Source organism: Neopsephotus bourkii, unplaced genomic scaffold (genome assembly GCF_033783945.1).
Source record: "Neopsephotus bourkii isolate Nb327-2 ecotype Australia unplaced genomic scaffold, CSIRO-AGI_Nbou_v1 NB_768, whole genome shotgun sequence".
In the NCBI taxonomy this organism is placed as follows: Eukaryota; Metazoa; Chordata; class Aves; order Psittaciformes; family Psittacidae; genus Neopsephotus; species Neopsephotus bourkii.
The window spans coordinates 1914002-1937264 of record NW_026901264.1 but is presented as its reverse complement, the minus strand read 5'-3'; the positions used below and the strand labels follow the sequence as shown (position 1 = coordinate 1937264).

The 23263-nt window shown below is 39.5% G+C and overlaps 1 protein-coding gene across 4 annotated transcripts in view; it reads right to left on the bottom strand.

Moving 5' to 3' along the window:
• The window catches only part of PRMT3 (protein arginine methyltransferase 3), a 68252-nt gene that overhangs the window by 17985 nt on the left and 27004 nt on the right, over positions 1–23263 (bottom strand). For 3 of the 4 annotated variants that reach the window (XM_061355046.1, XM_061355048.1, XM_061355049.1), the window contains 3 exons: positions 19147–19225; positions 13875–14062; positions 6549–6635 (listed from right to left, as the gene is read on the bottom strand). In XM_061355046.1, the coding sequence (XP_061211030.1) occupies positions 6549–6635; positions 13875–14062; positions 19147–19225 (354 nt within the window). The remainder of the gene's footprint in view (positions 1–6548; positions 6636–13874; positions 14063–19146; positions 19226–23263) is intronic. The other variant, XM_061355047.1, reaches the window with a different exon arrangement.

The following is a 23263-nucleotide window of genomic DNA, read 5'->3' as shown; positions in this document are numbered from 1 at the left end:
CAGCTCTAGCCTGACATACGCTCTAGCCTCAAAGGATGTTAAATATTGGGAAACACCACAGAAATATTACCCTTCCTATTCCCTTATAAATTGCCAGGAGAAAAGCAGAGTTATAAGGACAAAATCTTCAATCCCCAAACAAAGTCTCCATATTTCCCCAGGGAACTAAGAGGGTTAAATAAAGAACTAAGGAAATATTTAGGAATAGACGTACACTACAGAGACTGCAAAGCATTATCCTATATAGGTCAACAAAGAGTTTGCTCAACTAAGAAGAAAATATTTCCAAAATTACAATAGAAGCTGCTAGTTTCGATGAGGAGCTCACAGAACAGCTTAAGGTTTTCATCCATCACTGAGGGTTTCTAAGGTGTTAATGCAAACACCTCTTGTAAATAAAGTATGTCCTCCCAGTAAGTCACTTGTCTTTGACGTATTTTCTTCCCTCACACACAAATTATCTTGAGCCTATTTTTCCACCATTTATTTATGTAACATGCACCAAACATATTAAGATCACAAAAAGCTTTAACATATGTAATAGATGCATATTAGTGCATATTATTTCAACCCTTCCACTTACAGCCCTTACTGAAATTGGAAGAGGAGCCTATATTTTATTTCAAATATATCTGAATACTAAGGTTTTTTTCTGAAGAAAATGTTTGGCTGTATATGCAGTATTTTAACGCGGTAAAACAAATGAGACTGCTCGACTCCTTGTGAGAACTCGTAAGGGCAACCTTACCAATTCACTTAGGAACAAGGAAATTAAAAATTATCACTACCGCTATCACCTACACTGAGCCATTTATCATTCTTGCTCTTCACTAGTATCATGTTCCAACAGTGAGTGGCTACAACAAATACAATTAGCCAGCTGGCCACAGAAGTAGGAGATAATGTGCTTTTGATGGAGTTTATCCAAGCATGGAGATGGAATGTTTGTCATCCACGCAGCAGAGTTGCTGCATTTTTATCCCAAGGAAAAGAAACCCCTCACTATTAAAACACAATCATTTTGTGTTTTAAAGAGACCAAGAATCTGGAGATCTCTGTAGAAGAGGCTACCAACAACTAAACAGATCAGAAAGACAAATCCTGTGTTCTAACATGATAAAGTAGTATTTCATTTAAACAGAAATCATGCATTTAAGGTGTGTTTAACCATGGTACTCAAAGCCAGATTTCCTATTAGCTTACAAAATCTAGTTTCTCACTTAATGTTGGAATTAAAGACTTGTATTCTAATGCTTACTGATGGCTCCCAAATGGAAAATTTGGTATTAAGAAATTAAACTAACATTTATGAAAATTCTAACAAGCAAAGATTTTGCTTAGTCAAAATATTTTTTTCCAGTCAACTCAACTTCCTTTTTCCTCCTAAAGGTTTTAATACATCAGTCACGTCCTCTGGTTCATTATCCTTCTTTCACCCGCTTCCTCCCTCCCACTTTTTATACACATCCACTGCTCTTTGACAACATCTCCTGGGAGCAATGAAGAGATACTGCCATTTTCCTCCCAGGGGATGTTTTTATTCAGCTAGGAAAGATCAACCTTGATGGACTCAGGGGAAATGCTCACAGACAAAAGAGGAAGTTTGTCAATTGATTTCTACACTGAGGGTAATCATCATTATACGTTATCTCAAAAGCTCACACAGTGATCAAACTCAGAATACAATTAATGGAATATTTTCCTAGCAGCATCTACTAACTGATATTAGCCAGATGTCTCATTAAAATCAGCAGTGACAAACCCTAGCTCTTTCTTAGGAAAATGTACTTTTGCAGGCTAATTAAATTTATTTTTGGCCGTTATCTTTTGCAAGACTGAAATCAAGGCAACTTGCCCTAGAAGTGCTTTGAAACAATTTCACGTAATGATTCTGTGCAACCATTTCATGGTTTGAAAACCTTCAGTCTTTGAAAGATAAAATAATGATAAATCAATTTACTGGTAAAAATACTGGTTTGTGATGTACCACAAGAGGAATAAAGGAAAAGTCAGTAGGAAGACCCTATGCTCTACAAAAAGCCTTGACACCCCTCACCAGTAAGTCCTAAGCACGACGTAAGGTCACACTTAAAATGTTTATTTTCACTCAATCTATCCATATTTCTCAGGTTTGATCCTAATTTTTTTCTTGAAGACCTATTTAATTGAACACCTGGAAGAAAACCCCTGTTTGGAGTATTAAGCTGCTTTTTTTTTTTTTTAAGGATATGACTCAATAAATGCATTACAGGATCACCTGTAATACCCTTAGGATACACCTACAGAGAGACATCAGGCTGATCTGTTATGAGAATGACTTAATTACTTTGCTAGGATAGGCTTTTTTGATCATATAAAAGTATAAGAGTAATTTAAAATATTTTACAGATGGAAGGACAGACATCTCAGGTATGAGTCAATTAACACTATGATCTTACATTTGGGGAATTGCATAGTTCTGTTTCGTGCAAGCTCATTGCTAATTCTAGGCATTTATGTCCTTAGTCCATTTATCTAAAACCAGAAAACAGTTATCCTGTTGCCTTCTGAACTGCATGGTTTTTGAACAACTTGTACAATTAAATGCCACCATCACACAACCAGACAATTAGCCAAGAGGTCAGAATAGCAATAATTGTGATATCTAGAAAGAAGCACCTATTTCAGCACTTGCAGTATCAATTTTCAGGAAGTAAAACGTTTGTACTACAAACAGACAAAACAAAATGGGAGAGGGGAAAAAAAATAATCCAAAGATGAGAAAAAGGTGGGTGACAAGGCCCAAAGGTCAGCCTTGAGATTAGGCTAGTCTTTCTGTGCTCCTTTCAGACAAGGAACAGAAAAAAACCCTGTTCCTATCTGCCAGGTGAAGCTTTCCCAGAGTCTTCATGAAACCCTCTCAGAAATGTTCACCAGAACAATTTACAAGAACAGAAATAATGTATGGGGAAGATCAAGAAGAGGTCAACTTCTCTGCTGAGACTAATTTGAAAAGTCAACTGAAAGTCATGGCTCCTTTGTTTTCTAATGCTGCTATCAAAATAACTTTAGATGCAGCAGCAAAGAAGCACTGGGAGTTGGACTTGATGATTTTTATGGGTCCCTTCCAACTTCAAATATTCTATGATTCTAAAGGAAAAAATCAAACACCAAACCAAAACAAAATCCCAAAGTGACCAAGGCTAAAATAATGTCAGATTTTAGTTATTTAACATCTTAACACAGAAGTAAGTGCAGCTTCTCCTGCCTGAGAGATCCTGACGGTGTTCCAAGCCATAATCAAGGCAAATGTGGTAATGAGTTGGTAAAAAGACTGCATTATGGCTCCAATTCCTGTCAGCTTTTACAACAAACCACGCTGTCACCACAGATGTGCAAACGGGTTGATGGGAGGAAGCAACAGACCCCAACATGGCTAATGCCTCCAGAGCTGTCAGCTAAATGTTCAGCTCTTCAACAATTACACTGCATACTCCAGCTAGATGAGGCCACAACTCTTTTGTCCCACCACCACCACGCACCTAAGTTTTCCACTTCCTTGGGTTTGATATACAGACCACTTAACAGAAGGAGTGCTACTCCTGATAGTAGCACGTCTCTGAAGTTGGCTTTGTTATTAATGGCAACACTAGGAATGAGACAATCAAATCTGTTTCCACACTGTTATGGTACAAAAAGGGCTGAGAAAAATTTTTGGTTGCAAGCTAAAAAAGCCTGATATGTACAAGTATAACATGTCAATTTTATTTTTTTTTTTATAAAATACTTTGTAAATAAAGCAAAAATATTTTAAAATGTTCATTTTTTAAAAAAGGAAAAACTCAGCAGAGACATGTATCAAAAGCTAGAACTTTGGGAAATAAAACCAGCTTTCTCTTTCTGTGCCAACAGAACAACAAACCATGGATGCAGACAAGAAGTACATCAAATGTTATTTTCAAAGGACAAATTGCAATCCTAAAGCATCTCCTAAAAATCTCAATATAAATAATGGGCTCTTATTGTTCATTTACTGCAAGGTTAGGCAGCCTGATATGATGAATGAACTGTCAACTCCCAACTGAACTTCTCCAATCCATCAAAGAAAAAGTAGAAATTTCACTCAAAGTGTCAATAAACCTAAATCATGAAGTGCAAAATACTTCACAGAGTTCTGACCATTTTTTAGGACCTGCATTAACTGCAAAATTGCAGAAACATTGTTTTTTCCCCACTTCCCTCCCCTTCTCCCTGTAAGGTGCACATCTTGAAATCAATGATACCACAGATTAATAGAACAGAAATGAAGTTTTTTTGCAAAGTTTTAATGCTAAGGAAAATGATGTTCACAAAAGAAGCTATTTTACTCTACCTAAGAGCCAAAAAGATCACCAAGTTTTTGTAAAGATTCCTGTTTAACTAATCAGATATTCAAAAGTGGCTGCATTAAGAAAATTAACCCAGGGCTGCAACTGGAGCTTGATCTGCAATCAAAGCTGACCCTGCCCTGAGGCAACTAGAATGATTCTATGACAACTAAAACCAGGAGATACACAGCAGCGTGAAGCAGCACACAGACCCATCAAAAAACAGGTATTACATTGTTTTATGTAGATATCCAAGACTGCAATACTTAACTAATTACATCATACAGCAACGTGGTGTCCCTGCCCATGGCAGGGGGGTTGGAACTAGATAATCTTAACGTCCTTTCCAACCCTAACTATTCTATGATTCTATGCTCTTTGTGTCCATATCAGAGGAGGCCTGTGTTTCTTCTTCGTATACATACAAAAGCCAAATAAAACAGCTGTAGCAGACTTATCACAATATATTAAAAATCAGCTACCCCTTTGGACTTGGTTCTGTGACATGCTGCAGCATTAGAACTAAGCATGAAGCTCTCAGCTGAAGTATCACAAAAACCTAGACTACAAAAATTTGAGTTTCTACTGCAGATCTCAAAGCCTAACACCTTTTGTCAAATTTGATGAGGATAGTTGAATGAATTGGTAGAAAGAATTTATAATCGAATGCATATTAGCGCAATCATAGTCATCCTGCCTTTGCTTATCATTTAGCATATAAAAACTGATGCATTACTTAAATCTAAACACCCAGACTCTCTCATCTGTACCTCACCTTTATCACAACTGCCCTGCCTTATGGTAGCAATACAAAAATCCTTCTATTTGCGTCTTTTCTACCCTATTCCAACAAAGAAAGCAAGCTGTGCATCTTAAATCAAAAAGGAATCCTCACATAGGTACCCACCTGTACACTCCTAAACACACATCTACAACAAATACACATCTAAAAACTTATAGGTATTTATGTTGGAATATCCGATTTGTTTTTGCTTTAGAGACATTCATGTCATTTTTATTTCAAAAGTCACTCCCCCTCCCCTACATGAAGTATGCCAAGTAAAAATATTTAGGTATATTCATCGACTTAAGCCTGGAACCTACGCCACACAACATAAATTGCATGGGCCTTCCCAGAAAAAACAGCAGGGGACATTTTTCATTAATCCAAAACCCAGTGTTACTCTATTTTGTCTTAAGCACCAGATACTGAAAGACCAAAAAAAAAAAAAAAAAAAAAAAAAGCTGCAAAATGTGCGTTTATGTAAATTCAGACTGAACAACATAGGCACAACTTCTCTGAAGTGTTTGAAAGATGCCCTTGTACTGAGTTTTCATTTAATTCTAATGCCCAGACTGAAAACTTTTTCCTTTTCTTCCATTTCATATTGACTAGCGTTTGATAAACAAATAATTGATCAGTCTCAGATTTGTTCCAGATTCTATACTTAATTTAACGCAATGCTCTAATACTTGCCTTGAAACCTTCATTTCCATGGTACAGAGGTATACTGTAATACTGTCAGTAATACTAAGAATAAGCTTGTGTATGCTGCAACTAGAACTCCCCTCCCACCAAATTTCACAGCCTTTCTAGACTTGGTGCTCTTTTGAACATAAGTCACATCAACTGCCATCAAGCAAAAATACTAACTTGCATAAAATAAATAAAATAGATGCAGTAAACCCTCTGGTTATCAGATTCAGATTCTAATGCTCTCTTTGCTCCCCCTCAGTCTTCACACGTAAAGTTCATCAACTTTCCTGTTTGAAAGACTGAGTTTGCGACAGTAGCTGCTAAATGTTTATTGTATGACCTGTAGTCTACTTTGCCCTTATGTTGTTCTTCACTTTTTACCAAACACAGAAAAGCTCTTCTGAGAATAGTGCCTGTGTCATTCTTGAGCACAGTGGTAACAAGATGTCTGAACAGAAACCTCTTATTTCAGAAAATGGACTAGATAACAAAACAGAATGACCCCAGTACTAAGGCTCCTCATCTTTCCCTTTCCTCAGCTACCTGTATTATCCTGTAACTGGAGTTTTACATTTATCTCTCTTTACAAGAAGAGCTCATTTGACACCTCTGTACCATGGAAATGAAGGTTTCAAGGCAAGGATTGATCATAAATGAAGCATAATTAATGTGCTATTAGTCCAATGTGATATGGACCATACATGAAGAAACTAAAATTGTCTTACCGTACACTTTGTGCTCGTTGTGATGGTCAGGGTGAAATCTGAAGAGAATTCTAAGTCTGGAGTGCATGCAGTATTACAGTCAATACGCTGTTGAAAGAAGTAATACAATTCTGTCAGTGCTAAATTTAAGATTTTCCTTTGGATGAAGGTTGCTCACATAATGAGACAACTTCTTGAGGGCAATACTAATTCAGCTCTCCAAAAATGGGAAGAGGCTTAAAACACACTTAATCCTGTCTGCACACTGACAACCTAAAACACCCCTTCTCAAAATGCCAGGACTAACAGACACTTGGACTAGTAGCACTACGGAGCCAAGTGTAGCAGCTACTTCTTTCAAGACAATTGCTTGATGACAGCTGCCTACTGGTAAAATTAAGTCGTTTTCACAGGCACCTTCACCTGTTTTACTCCTTGTTCATACAGCCACATGGCAGAATATGGTATCAAAAGTGATACAGGCTCAATCTGGGCTTTTATGATTTGTCAGGTTAATGCAGTATTGATCATGGAATAACTGAAAGGGAACTCTGGATATCACAGTCTACAGCAGGGTCAACTAGAGCAGGTTGCTCAGAACCATGTCCAAATAGCTCCTGAACATCTCTAAGGCCAGATTCCACAACTGTGGGTAACCTGTGCCACACTGTTCAATTGCCCTCACAGTAAAATATCATTTCCTGATCTTTCAAGACAACTGCCTGTAGTTCAACTTGTGCCACTTGTTTCTTGTCCTGCCACTGAGAATCACTAAGAAGAATCTGGCTCCACCTTCTTCACTTTCCACCACCATGAGGCATTTATACGCACTGATAAGGTCCTTCCACTAGACCAGGTTGCTCAAAGCCCTCTCCAACCTGGCCTTGAGCACTGCCAAGGGTGGGGCAGCCACAGCTTTGCAACCTGTGCCAGTGCGTCACCAGCCTCACAGGGAAGAACTTCTTCCTGTTATCTAAATCTCTGCTTTGCCAGTTTAAAGCCATTCCCCCCTGTCCTGTCATTACATGCTCCTGTCAAACCTCCTCTTCAGGTTTCCTGTCAGCCCCTTTTGGCACTAGAAGCTGCTCTCAGATCTTCTTGGAGCCATCTCTTCTCCAGGCTGAACAAGCCCAGCTCCCTCAGCCTGTCAGTGAAGCTGCTTTCCAGCCAGTAGACCTTCAGCCCCTGTTGATGTGTGGGGTTATTCTTCCCTCCCCTCAGCAGGATTGTGCATTGCCCTTTGGCTACTGCGAGCTTTTTGCACAGGACAACCACTGGCCCATTTCTCCAGCCTCTGGATGCCCTCCTGAATAACAGCACAACCATGAGGTGTATGAGTATGTGAAACATCAAAGTGATGCAACTGAGCAGAAAAGCACAAGAGGGAGAGAACTGCTTTGCTATTCTGAATTTAACACAAAACACAGCATATCCAGGATAACAACTGTAACGTTGCAATGTGCATTTCAATATAAAAATCAGAGTTTGTAAAGTGCAATAAGCTTCCATTTTCAGTTGTTCATAAAAATTACACCACAATTTTTTTCCCACTGTATGAAGCTCTTTAGCTTATGTACTCAGTTAAAATCATAGCATCATAGAATAGTTAGGGTTGGAAAGGACATTAAGATCATCTAGCTCCCCTCTGCCATGGGCAGAGATGCCTCACCCTATACCATGTCACCCAAGGCTCCATCCAACCTGGCCTTGAACACTGTCAGGGATGGAGCATTTACCACTTCCTTGCGCAGCCTGTTCCAGTGCCTCATCACCTTCACAGTAAAGACCTTCTTCCTTGTATCTAACCTGAACCCATTCACCCTTGTCCTATCGCTACAGTCCCTGGTGAAGAGTTCCTCTCCAGCACCCCTGTAGGCTCCCCTCACATGTTGGAAGGCTGATGCTTTATTCAAGAATGCCATATAATGCTGAATATAATACCACAACCATTATTAATAAGTATTTCTTGATGCTGCTTTGTCTTTCCTTAAGCCAAGTTTTGCTTCCTGAGAAGTTACATTATAAACTATATAAAACAAGCAGCAGCTAATCAGAGCAAACACACTAAAATATCTTCTGTAATAATCATATGATAAATTGGAACCTTTTAAAACTTTTGCTTAAGAATATAATCCATTTGCTTTGTGGAATGGCTACTGATTAAAACAGTTTACCTGTAATGCTGCTTTGCTCAACTCATTAATTTTACTACTTTGTATTGTAACTTCAGCAAACAAGCTCATACATTGACTTTAGGCCACTTTAAACACTGTGACTGCTATCCAAGTACAAAAAGAGTATAAAAGCATTAAGAAACAAAGTGATGGAAACTGCTGCACGATTACACAATTTGCAAATCACATACACCTGAGCTGGACACTGACTGCTCATGATGGCACATATTAGAAAGGGGCGTGTATTAGCTTATAGACCTCATTTGGCACATTAAACTAGTTATCAACATTTTCCAGGTTAAGATGTTGTTTATTTGTTTGCCTAACAAACAGAGCTTAGCTCATCCCTGCAGCTGTTTATTTTCAGTACCATATATGTTCTTCATTTTCTGTATATCAAACTTGACCTATTTGCAGTAAGTATTCAACTACACTTCCACTTGAATTAGAACATGGAAAATGTTATTAAAATGGCAGGTGAGAAAGCCTATGCCTCACTCATTGCACAAACCTGTCATATGGCTAATGAATTAACAATTCAAGGAGGCTTTAAACTAGATGTGTTGGGGGAGGGGGGCATCATTCCATCCCAACACACCCAGTCAGTTGCCAGCACCTGTAGTAAATGCTCAGAGCAATGCAGAGATATTCCAGATGCTCCAACCAATGACCTGGTTTCATTTGGAGCTCAGCTCAGATGCCTCTATACAAATGGCCATAGCATGGGGAGCAAACACGAGGAATTAGAGATGTGTGCATGTCTAAGGGGCTATGATATAATAGGCATCAAAGAAACATGGTAGGATGGCTCCTATGACTGGAGTGTTGGAATGGAAGGTTACAGACTCTTTAGAAAAGACAGGCCTGGCAGGTGGGGAGGGGGAGTTGCCCTTTATGTTAGGGATAGGCTGGAGAGTATGGAACTCTGTCTAGGGACTGGTGAGCAGTTAACAGAGAGTTTGTGGGTCAGGGTTAAAGGGAAAACAACAATGGGAGACATTACTGTGGGGATCTGTTATAGACAGCCTGATCAAGAGGACTCTGCGGATGAAGCACTCTATAGAGAGATAGGAAAGGCCTCACATTCACAGGCCCTCATTCTCATGGGTGACTTTAAGCACCCTGACATCTGTTGGAGAGACGGTACAGCCCGACATAAGCAATCCAGGAGGTTCCTTGATCGTGTGGAAGACAACTTCCTTCTGCAAGTAACAGAGGAGCCGACAAGGAGAGGTGCCATGCTTGACCTTGTGCTCACCAACAGGGAAGGACTTGTTGGAAATGTGATGCTCCAGGGCAGCCTTGGTTGTAGCGATCATGAGGTGGTCGATTTGAGATCCTCAGGACAGTGAGAAGAGCGTGCAGCAAGGTCACTGCCCTGGACTTCAAGAGAGCAGATTTTGGTCTCTTCAGGAACCTGCTTAGTAAAGGTCCATGGGATAGAGCCCTAGAGGGCAGGGGAGCCCAAGACTCTTGGTTGATATTCAAGGATCAACTGCTACAAGCTCAGGAGTGCTGCATCCCAACCAGAAGGAAGTGCAGCAGGAGGGCCAGGAGACCTCCTTGGATGGATAAGGAGCTCCTGAGAAAAATTCAAATGAAAAAAGAGGCTTATAGAAAGTGGAAGGAAGGACAGGCAGCCTGGGAAGAGTACAGGGATGTTGTCCGGGAAGGTAGGGACCAGGTTAGGAAAGCTAACGCCCAGTTAGAATTAAACATTGCTAAGGATATTAAGGATAACAGGAAGGGATTCTACAGGTACGTAGCAAATAAAAAAACAGACTAGGGACAACGTAGGCCCCCTCTGGATGCTCTGGGGAGAACTGGCTACACAGGAATTGAAGAAGGCTGAGGTTCTGAATGACTTCTCTACCTCAGTCTTCACTGGCAAATGCTCCGACCACACCACCCAAGCCTTGGAAGGCAGACGCAGGGACTGTGAGAATGAAGACCTTGGGCCCACTGTAGGAGAGGAACTGGTTCAAGACCATCTTAAGAATCTGAACGTGCACAAGTCCATGGGTCCTGATGAAATCCATCCACGGGTCCTGAAGGAGCTGGCGAATGAAGTTGCTAAGCCACTGGCCATCATATTTGAAAAATCATGGCAGTCAGGTGAAGTTCCTGATGACTGGGAAAAGGGAAATATAACCCCCATTTTTAAGAAGGGGAAAATGGATGACCCGTGGAATTACAGAGCAGTCAGTCTCACCTCTGTGTCTGGCAAAATCTTGGAGCAGATTCTCCTGGAAGGCATGCTAAGGCACATGAAAAACAACAAGGTGCTTGGTGACAGCCAGCACGGCTTCACTAACGGGAAATCCTGCCTGACCAATTTGGTGGCCTTCTATGATGGGTCTGCGGAACTGATGGACAGGAGTACAGCAGTTGATGTCATCTACCTGGAATTGTGCAAAGCGTTCGACACTGTCCCACATGACATCCTTGTCTCTGAATTGGAGAGACATCAATTTGATGGATGGACCACTTGGTGGATATAGAACGGGCTGGATGATCGCACACAAAGAGTTGTGGTCAATGGCTCAATGTCCAGCTGGAGACCAGTAACGAGTGGTGTCCCTCAGGGATTGGGACCGGTCTTGTTCCACATCTTTGTCAGTGACATGGACAGTGGGATTGAGTATGCCCTCAGCAAGTTTGCCGATGACACCAAGCTGTGTGGTTCGGTTGATACGCTGGAGGGAAGGAATGCCATCCAGAGGGACCCAGACACGCTTGTGAGGTGGGCTGATGCCAGCCTCATAAAGTTTTAACCATGACACGTGCAAGGTCCTACACCTGGGTCGGAGCAATCCCAGGCACAGCTACAGCCTGGGCAGAGAAGAGATTCAGAGCAGCCCTGCGGGGAAGCACTTGGGGGTGCTGGTCGATGAGAAAATGAACATGAGCTGGCTTCATTGTGCACTTGCAGCCCAGAAAGCCAACCGTATCCTGGGCTGCATCAAAAGGAGCGTGACCAGCAGGTCGAAGGAGGTGATCCTGCCCCTTTATTCTCCTTCTCATGAGACCTCGCTTCGAGTACTGTGTGCAGTTCTGGTGTCCTCAACATAAAAAGGACATGGAACTGTTGGAACAAGTCCAGAGGAGGGCCACGAGGATGATCAGGGGACTGGAGCACCTCCAATATGAAAACAGGTTGAGAAAGTTGGGGCTGTTCAGCCTGGAAAAGAGAAGGCTGTGTGGAGACCTCATAGCAGCCTTCCAGTATCTGAAGGGGGCTTATAAGGTTGCTGGGGATGGACTCTTCATTAGGGACCTTAGTGATAGGACAAGGGGTAATGGGTTCAAACTTAAACAGGGGAAGTTTAGATTGGAAATAAGGAGGAAATTCTTTCCTGTTAGGGTGGTGAGGCACTGGAATAGGTTGCCCAGGGAGGTTGTGAATTCTTCATCCCTGGCTGTGTTCAAGGCGAGGCTGGACAAGGCCTCTGGTGATATGGTTTAGAGCGAGGTGTCCCTGCCCATGGCGGGGGGGTTGAAACTTGATGATCTTAAGGTCCTTTCCAACCCTAACTATTCTATGATTCTATGATTCTTCTATGAGCTACAGCCTCAGACTCTTCACAGAGTCATGGAATGGTTTGGGGTGGATGGGATGTTAAGGATTGTCTAGCTCCAACCCCCTGCCACAGGCAGGGTCACCTTCCACTAGACCAGGTTGCTCCGAGCCCCATCCAACCTGGCCTTGAACACTGCCAGAGATGGGGCAGCCACAGCTTCTCTGGGCAACCTGTGCCAGTGCCTCACCACCCTCACAGGGAAGAACTTTTTCCTTATATCTCCTTAAATCTCTCCTGTCAGGTTAAAGCCATTCCCCCTTGTCCCGTCACTACTTGCTCTTCTTAATCTGTGTTTTGTCTGCGTCTCTGTTTTGTGCACATTCATTCACTAATGATGGAATTCACCTTCACTATAATGACAGGTCTACCAAATATATTCCAACAACTGATCACTCGACCCTCTTCTTACACTTAAGGAAAACAGATGCTTGTAAGCCTTAAGCCACAGAACCTATTAGAGGTGTCCTGTAAAAAAAGGAAGTAGAGATGAATAAGGAGGCCAAAGTAGTTACTCAAGTTAAAGAAGTATTAGTCTCAGCACTTCCTATGTTTGAATGCCCAATTTAAAAAAAAGAAAAAGAAAAAAGGAAATTTAAACTTTAAAATCTTCTCTGTAATCAAATTACAGACAAGAAAAGCTTAAACAATAACTTACACCAGAACTGTACTTGACCTGTTACTGCTTTTGTGGGCAGGACTGACAACTGACCACACCAAGTAGTTTCTACACTGGAAGAAACCTCAGTAATGGTTTCAAGTTCAGTGATAAATTACACGAATCTATTTTCTTCTATATCAAAGTAACATAGGAATGCATTTAAACAGAAATTATCTCTTTACGCAAGTGGTAACTCCCATTGAAGGAAGGGCAGTAATAGTACTGCTTTAAGTGTATTACAATAGAAAAGTAACTGTATGAACAATAATTAGAATACCATTGTGGCAGAAAATCTTGATTTATAATAGTCCTTCTTTCAATTTTATCTGACCTGTTCCAAAGTTCATCAGAATTGCAAACTAGTCAGTGTTTTTGGAACTGGTTGCATCTTATGATGTAGTGTTCTCTCATATGAAGTACTATCAACTTCGCTGCTATTCCCCATGACAAAGCTGCTATAAAAAAAGGACACCAAAGAAAAGCAAGCATAAAATTAATTCAGTTAGTATTGCACAAACTAATACTCCATTTTCAGACACGGTTGCTCTATTAGATGAAGTTATGCAACTCAGTACATGGACTGAACTGAAAAGGGAAGCAAAGTAGAAGAAAATTCTACATTCCAAGTTGTGGAGTTTTTTTTGGTATAGTTTAAATTTCAGTGACGCAACTTGTAACTTAAATGCAAGCTTGGGTTTGGATAGAAGAAAATTTAAAACAGCAATCTAAATGTGGGAATACTACTTTATTAAGAGCTCAAACTTGCTAAAACAAAGGCAATTAATGAGTCTTCCAGTCTTAACACCAAGAACCTTACTGCACTTGTAGCATTTTGAAGATGCCGAAGTTTGTGTGCATGCGTATTTTTTATCCTCTCCCCTGTAAAAAGAGAAAACTTCTAATCTGCCTTCTACACATTTAAGAAGTATGGTACCTTAATGACACTGGCTGTAGATATCACTGTGTTTGGATCCAGCACTTCCACAACAGCTTCTGGAATTACAGCCTTCTTCATGCAAGACATGTCAAAGCCATATACATCTTCCCAGAAAAGTAGCTTGTCTGCATGTTTCTTCATGTCTCCAACAGCTACCAGACTAATGGTGCACATGTCAGGATAAACTGCAACAAAAGAAACAGATTAGTGATTTTTTTTATTTTATGTACACATAAAGAGGACTTTTTCTTCTTTTTCTTTTCTCTAAGTGAGCAACATCTTGAAAGAACAAATAACCTCTCTCAGCTCTTGGACAAGATACTTTCTACTACTTTATTTTCTGGAGTCCCACATGTCCACAGAAGAGACTGGAGATTGAAACTTAGTTTTCCCACATTACTCAAGTATTTCCTGTTCATGACAAAAGATCTTTGTAGCTGAATCCCTCTGTTAGGAAACTACTGGAAACTTGATGTCTGAAGAAAGTAACTTAGAACATACTATTCTGGCTTATATAGAGACTGACCTAAAATGTGTTTAATAACTGTAGATCCAAAGGAAAATTCAGATGAGAGCTTTGCAATAACAAGAAACCTCTGTGAAAATGCCCTATTTCCAGAAAAGCACAAGTATACTCAACTCAAGAATTTTATTCCTTTCTTATCAGCTCTGGCTGGTACTTGCCTTACAACTTAAAAAATTATTTTTGAGTACTGGAACAGATTAACAATTCTTCTATCTGCATCTGAAGAATATGGAAGTGACCCAACAGAGAATAACTTTGTTGATCCCCCCCCCAGCTTTAGGATGACAGATACCATTCTCACACTATCTTCACACTTCTCCCAATAATACCTTCAGAACAAGTACTCTTTACAGCTTTTCCAAATGGCAATGCAAGATTGCCATTTGCCTTTTTGACTGCTGCCTAAAGCAAAGCCAGTTGATCCCTTAGCAATCTCTATCCACTGCTAACTGGAAAAGACGCAAAGAACAGCTGCTATGAACATGGCTGTCTACAGCACTATCAAACAGTAAGAGAAGCCCGATTTATATTCAGATAGTTTCTTTCCACAAAGAAATTCCAATGTTTTGGGTTTAGAGTTTTAAAGCCTCTAAAAGCCACATACACTGAATTCTTGAGCTGGCTTCAGAGCAAAATGCCTCCTAATAAGCACTTTATTTTTTTTTATTGATACACAAATGTGTCTTGTGTTGATAAAATTGAAGCCAAGTTTCTCTTTTTTCTCCCCCAAATCTGATGAACTGTAAAATTAATCTTGTCTTCAGCACTGCTTGAAATTGTAGTTTATCAAAATGACTATGGAGGAATCATTGGTATAGCATGGTAAGTCAGAAAAATGGTATTTTTTTCCCCTTGTAAAATACTGAAGATAGAAGCAGAAAATTGAAATTAGAACTTTCATCTAGTGAGAGTAGATTTAGGAAACAAGATCACACATATTAATGATAGAGTTGTCTAAAAAAGCTTTTTTCTTTTTATGTGAAGACATTAAAGTAAGCAATCTACATTCAGCATGACTAGTTTATGCAAAATATGAACACACTGTCATTTTTCTCACCTCTGTTTAAAACAGACTAAAGAAAGAAATACCAGCAAGCTTAAACTGGAATCCCATTGGTAATCTATCATAACCCTTACTTTACAGGCAAGGGATTCAGACGAGGTTTCTCCAGGAACAGCCTACAATTAACTTGGCAATAAAAAGGCAGTCTGATGAAGATGGAAACAGGAAGGTGTTCAAACTGCCTTGTCCGAAACAAGTAATTTAGTTCCAGCACTCCTGAGAGTTGCTACACACAGAGAGATTCAACATCTGATGGCAGGAGTATTTGCAAGTGATTTCTGGAGCCATCAATAAGGAATTTCCATTTCTTGAAGATCTGATGTTGCTGTTCACCAGTGTGACAACTGCATTCAATCTGGCTTTACCTCCCAGCATCTCAGACCTCCAAGAGCCACCACTGATGCTGCAAAAATTCAAACACAGTGTGAATCAAGCCAACAAAAGCCAAGAATACAAGCCTTTGAGGGAGTATTTTTCGGGGAAATGCTCTTCAAAAGGATGCCAGGCGTTTGGCAAGAACAGCAATGCAAAGAGACTGGAAGTCTCTAGTTATAGAATACACTTACAGGAGCATGCTGGCAAAAAGTAATCAATTAGTTTATAACCTTCCCTCCTCTGAGTAGCCCACATTTCTGGGACATTTTGTTAACAGGGAAAAGTTTACCACGTCTATCAACCATTAAATGTTTCAGTAGTACAATAATTTTTAATTAACTCTCTTGGTCCACACAGCAAATCCTTAAATTAGTAGTGGAACTTATGGTTGATTACATATTAAATACCATTATACATATTATATACACAGTGCTTAACAGGAAGCAAAAACGTAAACACTAATGCTCTAATCTAAGCTGCAATTTTAGTTTAGCCCATCAAAATAACAACAAAGAAGTAGACAATGCGTGTTCAGAATCCACAAGAAGAAATCTGTGTTCCATCAACAGTGCACAGGCAAGAGACTACAGTGATACGTTAACTTCCAAATTTACCTAACTTATGTACAGAAGCTATGCTATACTGAGGTTTGACTGGAAACATAAGCATGTTATCTAAATATCAGGCTAAATCATCTAACACTGTAGATTTTTGAAAATGTTTAAATGCATCTGCTTAAAAAACTGCATTTGCCATCTCACCCACTATCCTCAATCCCCTGCTCTTTCTGCAACCCTGCAGTATTTGCCTGTACAACCTGACAGACTTACTATTTTTTTAATCTCATTAAGCCTATAATTTAATAATTATTCCTTCTCACAACTGAAATGAACAAAATGCTGATTGGACAAAAAGCACACAGTCCTCAATGCTCTCACAGATTCATCATTTTGACCATCTGTGTCCTTCTCGACTCAGTGCCCAGAAGTCATCTGTCACTGGGAACAGCTCACGTGGTGAATGAACAGAATACAATGGGAAATCCTTTATCCCTTAGCAATGCCTCACAAACTTCACGATGCTGAAGGGTAAGGCAGCAATCCTACAGGGATATGGAAATGATTCCAAGTGAATACCATCATCATTTCAATGTGACCGAGCAAACAGCATTACGTTTTTAATTACACCCTCCTTACCTATGTCACCCCTCACTAACCTGCACTGCACTCAAGTATATGCAAAAACCTATACTCAAGCAAGTAACAGCTCTAAAGAACAAACAGATGGGTCCTGGACAGCAAGAATTTTGTTCCCAAATAAAGCTATTATGTACTGTATACATCACCCTAGACAGTTTGGCACAATTCACTTCAGCTGGCCAATAGGCTAAATTGAAGTAATGACGATATGACTGACTGAACACAAAGTTACACATTTGGATTCTATTCCTAGCTCAATCACTCAAAGATCTGGCCAAATCACAGCTGCTCCTATTGCTATTTTTTAGCTTTCAAACAGTCCCTGTAATAATGATCTTGATTTCAACAGTACAAAGCAGCTCAAGGCAAAGTTAAGCCTTATGGAAGACTCAGGAGTTTCGCTGGTAAGGCTTCACCTGGGAATGAGTCTTAGTTTTGGATCACCTCAATGTGGATATGCCCCCGGTCCTGCTGCTATTCATCCACACTGCAGAAGTGTCTGCCTTGCTAAGCTGATTGCTGAGCAACTTTCTCAGTAACCTTAGGCACAGCCATTTACCTGCTTTACAAGCTGGCAGGGGAGCAGTAATTGTGGGCTTCTTAAGGAAAGAGCATTCCATTTAAAATCTGGCCATACCAACCTGTGACTGTACAACACTGTATCCTTTGAAGAGTCAAATAAGGTCCCAACATATTCCCAAAGCACAAAGGATATGTGTACTGCAGAATCAGCATTCCCTGTCTTTCAAAGGAAACTGTGGGAGGTACGAGCCACTAGCGAGTTTACCAACAATACAACTAGAAAGAAAGATACTATAGCAGTTTCAATAGAGGTCACAAGCCTCTGGCCGTTTTCAGAAGCTTTGGAAATAGTAGGAAAACATAAGAAGATTCCTTACAATTTTAGGCAATGTGTCCCAGACTTAATCATATTGCAACGTAAAATTATCAGCATATATCTGTAACAAAGCATAGAACAACCGTATTCCAGATCTGCTGACAATTCAAAATTGCTAAAAACAAAAACAGCTCTTACTCTGTCATGTTGTTCAAGTGGCTTCTAAATATTTCACCACATGAACAGTAATCTCTTGCTGGTATAGTCAGCTTTGTGACCAAACGCTGAACCATTGCATAATGCCCCTTTTTTTCTACTGCACTCTGTAGCATACAAAAGCTCGCTGCAATCAGAGAAGCACTGCAGTGAGCACTGTTAAACAGTCATTAATCCAATCATTAAGTCAGCGTAGTGAAACTAACTATGTGCATGGTTAGCACAAAAGGCAGGGAAAAATCCAAACCCAGACTGATGACTACAATTGAAAAGGTCAATATGAAATACAATACTGACATAGGAATAGAGCACAAAGAACAAAGCATATGCAGAACTGGTGCAGAAAATGGCACCATATGAGGAATAAATATTTACAGGCACTTAAACACTCCTTAAGATGACACTACTTAAGCTACTTAAAAAGATAAAAGAAAATCTACTTAAAAATAAAACCTCTATATTCTGTCCCTTCCCTACCATCCAATCACAAAGAAAATTCGTATATTCCCAGCAGGATAAAATATGCTGAAAAAAACCCAATGTAATTCCATTAGTTATTTCATGTGGCTTCTGTTGTTTGAAACTATGTTCTCCCCGTGCAACCTCCCTCCTCCAAAAAAACCCAGCATCCTATCCATTCTTCCTATAATTCACAACAGCTTACTCAAACAGTGCCACATCCTACAGAATAGAACTTATTTTCCTCTGTTTAGAGTTATGCAGAAACTATAATCCCAGAAACATGGGATTTTGAGAGGTGAAAACAAATGCCCCCATGTGTGGGAAGAAGTAGGGAAGAAAAATTTAGACTGTACTCAAGAATAAATAACTCCTTCTATTCTTAAAAACACCATTAACTTGAGATCTTGATACCCCATCTAACGTTCTTCTATTATCCATACAGTAAATTAATGCCTTGAAGCTCCTACTAATGGAAACGTTTTTCATTTAGACTGGCAACTTTCTCATCCATGCATAGCTTACTCTAACTCTCAGAGTTCATTTAGTTTCCCCCCAGAGCTAAATTTATTAAAAGAATTATGCACACCAACCTGAGCCTCCCTCAGCCAGGTACTTGTCCTTTGCATAGATGACAGAATCCAGCATTGACTCAAAGAGAAGGAAATAACCCTGTTTACAGAAAAGGGAGAGATTTCAGAAATCATCATGCTTCTTCTGTAGCCTATTTAATCAACCTACATAGAGACTTTATTAACATATTTTAAGACCTTCATACTGCCCATGTACCTCAAAAAGAGCCAGCACCCAGAGAATTTCTCAATGGCAGTACTTTCACCTCGAAACTTATGTTACACAAAGTACCATCTTTAATTTCCCAAACTACAAGTATCTAGCACCTAACTAAATTAATAAACTATAGGCAACACACCAACAATTACCCTATAGTCCTACAACATCAAAAGACATCAAATTCAATTCAAAGTGAAAAGCTGTATGGGCTGATTTTTTCATAACTTGGAGGCACCATACAAAGAAAATACCCAAACCCCAAGAAAATCCCTTCCCACTTCAAACTTCCAGTAACATTAAAATTGTCAGAGAAACACCAAGTGGAATGCATCTTTTTTGCTTCACGTTTGCAATCTCGTGGTGCCCTGTGGCAGCTTGGGTAATGCTCACTAAGACAGGCAGAAATAAATCATACACCAAAGACAATAGGTTCTCTGGATGTTCTGCATCATTTACCAGCGACTGAACTTAAAAGAATTCTCAGGATAAAAATGGCCAGAACTAGATTTACATAGTTTTTTTTTGTGTTAATTTTACAGCAGTTTAATCATACTGCTATGCATGCTTAGAAAAACTTATTTTATTCAGTCAGCTATTTTCTGAAACAGAAAATATTTCTTAATTCAACATCTCCAAGACATAAAACACCCCCATGTAGCAGTATTAGATACAAGTGACATCTTATATAGAACATACTTTTTCTCAACTATTTTTAAGTAAACTGCAGATTTCCAAGAGATATATAAACCCTTTGTTTTTCACTTGATTTACTTACTTTACACCCTTTCTATCTTCCACGTTTGAGAACAATCCTCATACTTACCAAATACACCACCACATTCTTATGACATGAAATCAATTAAGACAAATTAAACTGGCACAGGTTTTGGATTTTCACATAGCATCCAAATCCTCATTTTGCTTAAAAACCAGCCTAGCCATATGGTTTGATTTATACACTCACTGCCAGTAAGAAAGAAGAAAAAAAAGACAACTGCAAGTCCAGAATTTGGACCTGCAGTCCTACAAGCCCAGTCAGCAGTAACAAAACATATTTTTACAATCAAAGAGATTATTTTTTATTTTTGAAGGGAGACCTTATTGCAGCCTTTCAGTACCTAAAAGGGGCAAAAAGAAACATGGAGAGGGGCTTATTAGAAGGGCAGGTAGTGACAGAACAAGGGGAATGGCTTTAACCTGACAGAGGGGAGACTGAGATGAGCTCTTAGGCAGAAGTTCTTCCCTGTGAGGGTGTTGAGGCACTGGCACAGGTTGCCCAGAGAAGCTGTGGCTGCCCCATCCCTGGCAGTGTTCAAGGCCAGGCTGGATGGGGCTCGGAGCAACCTGGTCTAGTGGAAGGTGTCCCTGCCCATGGCAGGGGGTTGGAAGTGGATGAGCTTTAAGGTCCATTCCAACCAAAACCATTCTGTGATTTTATAATCATGCCTCTTTATTGAAGATAGACAGCACTGCATAGGAACTGTACAGCTAAGAATACCAAGTTCACTCCAAGTTCATGACATCTTGAATGTTTATTTTGTCTAAAGCTCTTAGAACAAAATATTCCGCAAGTTCAGAATTACTTACAAATGTCACCATTCATTAGGTTAGTTAGAAAACTAACCTAAACCCAAAATTAGCACACAAGAAACTTGAAGCACAATGTATATGCATTCAACAAGAACACAGTTTGAAGAAAACAGAAATGCCCTCTTCTCAACCTGTTTCTTCCAGTAACAGGACAGCGCACTACTGGACATTCTTCTTCCAAATGTTTGTTCTTCCACTTTACTGCCTATTTTTTTGCATGTCCTTAGAACAGGACCCAGAACAAAGACTACTGCTTTCTGAGCCGTACTTTTAGCAAGCATTTGCAAAACAGTTGCAAAGACCAGGAGCTCCAATTGCACGAGGCAGACTTTATGCTTACGGCATAGAGCACAGAATAGGCCCAGACTTTTATTTTTCTACTCTTATTCTTACAGTTTTAGAAATAGATTATTAAAAAAATCTTTTCAGATGTCTTTAACTGAAAATGAGTTGTTTTCACAGTATTTTAAATGTAACCTTCAGGGCACATCTTAAGACCAGTTGTCATCAAGAGCCATTAAGTTACAAATCAACATTTTTACGGATCAGCTCTTCAGTTATTTCTTCCTGGCTAAAATGCCCATCACCTGTGTCTGCCAAGAAAAGTGCAAGAAGTGCAGCTGCAAAACACACTTTTTCATGAGAAATGCAGGAAATTGTCACTGTCCTTTCCCTGACCTTTCCAATCCCAGTTCTATCTTCCCCCCCAACTCATTACAGCATTCCTGTAAATTACAATAAGCCATCAATGGCAGTGAATTAATTCATTTATCACTTATACCAAAGCCTTTTGCTCAGTGTGCTGTGCTCATCTGTAGTGTAATTTAGAACATAATTTCACAGCCTGCTGCCTCACCTGTAGGGGTGCCATCTGGAAAAAGAATTATACCTGACGTCTCTTTCCCGTGATGCTGTGGGGCACTCTTGCTTCTACCCCAGTAACGTTCAGGGGTTTGTTTTTTCTTAAGTGTGTATGAGCATCCTCAAAATTAATTACAGCAAAGATATCTCTGTGAGCAGCGTATTAATATTTCAGTCTTGGTAGTGGCTAAACTAAGCCACAGAAAAGCTGACCTGTTCTCTGTTTAAAGGCAAACTGAATACAGAGCACATCTTAAAGTGTTACACTGTCATACGTGTTTTCTACTAAAAAGCTGGCCATTTCTTTCTCAAAATGAAGTTCCTTATTTTTATATTTTCACAGCTCAAAAGAAATGTTTTTTCTCCACCCAACAACGAACATACATATAAAGTGATTTGGACAGAACAGAAACATAGAGCACCGTGGAGTTACTCTGTTCAAGCATACGTCTGTCCTACATCATGTCCAGCCAAGAAGTCAGCTATCAAAATGCATGAGCCCACTGACAAGCTGAATGCAGAGGAGTATGAATATCCTTTATATTTGTATTTTGAGTTTAACAGAATTATAAAAGGCTCACAAGACCTTAGTGGCTTAATATCTCCCATTGTTATATTTTCCTCTTAGTCAAATACACTACACCACTAACATTTATTTTCAAAACTACATAAAAATCTTTTACCAATTAATCAAAATATAAGTATACCAAGTTCTTTTTACATTAGTGCTTCAGTATTCATGATGATATTCTTCACGGAGAAAAGCGATTAAGCTCTTTAAAAGCATCAAGACACAAGAACAACACTGAATATACCACGCTGTGTGGAGAATACTACAGAAAAATGTTTTTTTTTAAAACATGAATTATTTGAGATTAAATTTGCTCTTCACATACAGCTCACTTACCTGTTCGCTTATTGGTGAAAGCCATATATATTTCAAAAAGTGGTATTAGCATGCTTACAATAGCAAGAAATAACAGAATTTTTGGTACAATGGAGAAAATTTGTAAAGATAGAACTAAGAAGCAGTATTTACTTGGATAAGCATTGGGCTTCCCCCTGCCTTTTATTAAAGATCCACTTACAATTTGCTGTACCATAAGTGAACCTAGTCTGGTACACCAGATTCAGTAAGGCCCAACACATGAATATTTAAAGAGGTAAAAGGCAGCTATCAAATCTCTGATCCAGAGAATGGACTAGTTTTGTTTTCAGTCCCTATCAATACAAAAAAAAATATAAACACAAAAAAGTGCATTATTTTCTTAAACCAAAGATCCTAACTGCAAGGTTTTCATTGGACTACAGAGCAAAACACATTACAGAGGGTATTGTAAAACAGACTGGACAATGCATTCTGATATAAAATATAAAAATCTACTAACAGATGCACAAGACTGATGCTGCAAACTCAGTTCTGTGAAAAATTACTTTTTATTTGACAAAATCCCCCCCCAAACCTGT